Here is a 2,500-nt window from a genome sequence, read left to right as displayed (position 1 = left end):
CATGATTGTTCATACAAGGTAAATTATCATCACAAGAGGAAAGAAGTAACAAGAAAGAGAACAAAGTCTAATGCTGATAAACACCGAAATAAAAAGAAGCAAAGAAAAGAGGAAGATGAAACAGCAAAAGAAGAGACCCAAAGCACAGAGCCAGAGAAAGAGACCACAGAAAAGGAGGGAGAGAAAGACTCTGAGGATAGCGTTTGGAAGGGGCCCGCAAAGGTGGAGGAGGAGAAAAGTCGAGAAGAGGAATTTGAGGAGTATTTACAGGATCTGTTCTTGTAGGGATGCTTATTTGTACATGTTCTTTGTTGTTTCAGCTGATCATGCTGATACATGGTTAACACACATGATTATCTCATAAGGTTATCCCTTTCCCATGTTCTTCATATGAATTACAGATAATTAGAGAGACAGCAATAATTTATGCCTGTGACAGACAAGCACATACTTGAACCAATAAAACCAAAACACACATGAAAAAACCCACTCCCCCATAATTACATCACATATATTATGATCATTATTCATGATTTCACTGTTCTCTTATATCTTTGGAGGTTAAAAACTTACTTTAGTCAGTTACATTGTCAGTCCAGCTCTTCTCACAATATTAGTAGAATATCTGTTTTTGTAGCGAATGCTGCTCAAGATGCTATTAACCTCAAAGGCCAAAAGAATGGTAAAAACTTACAAACTATGTACCTGCATACCCCAGCATAGCATCCACAAAATGATAAACACTTTATTCCCTGTAGGCCAGAGGTTCCCATTCTTTTACTTCATGTGCTTCCGTTAATCTTTTTTGGGTGTGATAACATGTTCTTCAGTAAGAATATGGAGTTTAATATATAGATAGAGGGCACATGAGTAAATCAATATGCAGTGCTTTCTACAACTAGGCCTTACATTATTTAAAAATTTCAGTTCTCTATTTTTTGAATTTCACAAATTTTTAAAGTTTCCATTTTGATACCAAAGGGTGAGAATTTTTGGTCTACTTGCAGTTAAATGAAGGTTTTATTGGTTTTATTTTATTATGATATTTAAGATGCTTGCTTTTATATTGCTGTTGTAAAAATGTTTGAAGCCCTGGAATGAAACTAGGCTTTTGTACTGGATTGAGTCTTATTTTCTTTTTACTATTATTATTATTATTATTATTATTATTATTATTATTATTATTATTATTATTATTATTATTATTATTATTATTATTATTATCATCATCATCATCATCAATATTTACTGTTTCTGTTGGAGTGTTGAGGCAAGACTTCATATGTGTGTATAGCAGAAGTACATACTTTGAATGTGCATACAAAGAAGCTATCAGTATTGTCTTCAACATGTTCGTAATTAGGATATAGAGGTTGAATTTATGAAATATACTTTAGGTAATGAAAAAATATGAACTTTATTTTATTGAATCCCATATATTCATGCATCTCTTTGTTTTGTGAAATTAGTACTTGATATATAGCAGATAGAAAATTATGAGCATTTTGTAATTTATACTGCAGTCAATGCATGAATGAAGTGAATTTGTACTTTACTTTCCTTTTTATTTTCATATTACATTCATTTTACTTTGGTTCTTTTTATTTAATAATTGGACATTCTCTCTTTTAAAGGAAATATCCAACTTGCAAGTACAATGAAATTGGTTTCAGATCTTCACAAAGACAAGTACATTGACTTAGTTTAATTACACCTTGTTTATGAGCTTTCATCTAACTATGAAAGATTCACAAGTATGAAAAGTGCACTTCCTGTGTGAAACTTGACATGGATTTTCCACTTACACCAAGGGTAGAGGCAAAGCCATTTGCCATTTGTTTAGTCCCTACATAGAGAAAGACATGAGCAAGGAGAAGAATAGCAGACTAATAGATATGAAGCCCATACCTTTCCATATATTTTTATATTCCTTTGTTTGTATTTTATTATTGGTACAGTTGTTTCCACAGGTACTGTACTGTACTCTGTATTACTGTCTGTGAACATTTGGTGCAGGTCACGCAATAGCTGTCTGTGACTAAACAGGCCATTTGTAATCTAATTATGGACATGAGTGATGGCTATGTATGACAGATATAATGAAGGCAGGCATTATTATGTAAATGAGAGTGACTGAAAGGCCACCAGATTAAAGTAATTTCCTGAGGCAATACAATCTGGAATACTTTTTTGCCACTACATTTTATCATTTAAGAAATCACAGGGATACTGCATTCATGATATAGTTGACTTCTGAGTGATGTATGGTATGTTCAGTAATTTTTTCAGAAGAGTACAGTGATATACAGGTTTTAGTTGGGCAGAATATTAAAATCTAGTATTTTCATATACAACTCCTTTAATATGTAATTACTGCAATGTATTAGCAAGTGTATTGTTAAGAAAGTTTTGGGCAATTCTTACCAGTTTATCTTATAAAATCTATCAACATTGATATTCCTTAGATACAATATCATTAAGTATAATAGACTCAATAGAA

At 32.0% G+C, this 2,500-nt stretch overlaps 1 protein-coding gene across 1 annotated transcript in view; it reads left to right on the top strand.

Moving 5' to 3' along the window:
* LOC125040606 (protein FRA10AC1 homolog) overlaps positions 1–1,555 on the top strand; it is an 8,137-nt gene extending 6,582 nt beyond the window's left edge. Inside the window, exon 6 of the mRNA XM_047635250.1 lies at positions 1–1,555. This exon is cut by the window's left edge and continues 8 nt beyond it. Coding sequence (XP_047491206.1) covers positions 1–285 — 285 coding nt within the window. The 3' untranslated portion in view covers positions 286–1,555.
* The last annotated feature ends 945 nt before the right edge of the window (positions 1,556–2,500 follow it).

This window comes from Penaeus chinensis, chromosome 29, assembly GCF_019202785.1.
Source record: "Penaeus chinensis breed Huanghai No. 1 chromosome 29, ASM1920278v2, whole genome shotgun sequence".
NCBI lineage: Eukaryota > Metazoa > Arthropoda > Malacostraca > Decapoda > Penaeidae > Penaeus > Penaeus chinensis.
The sequence above is the reverse complement of the archived record's forward strand: the minus strand, read 5'-3'. Positions and strand labels throughout refer to the sequence as shown.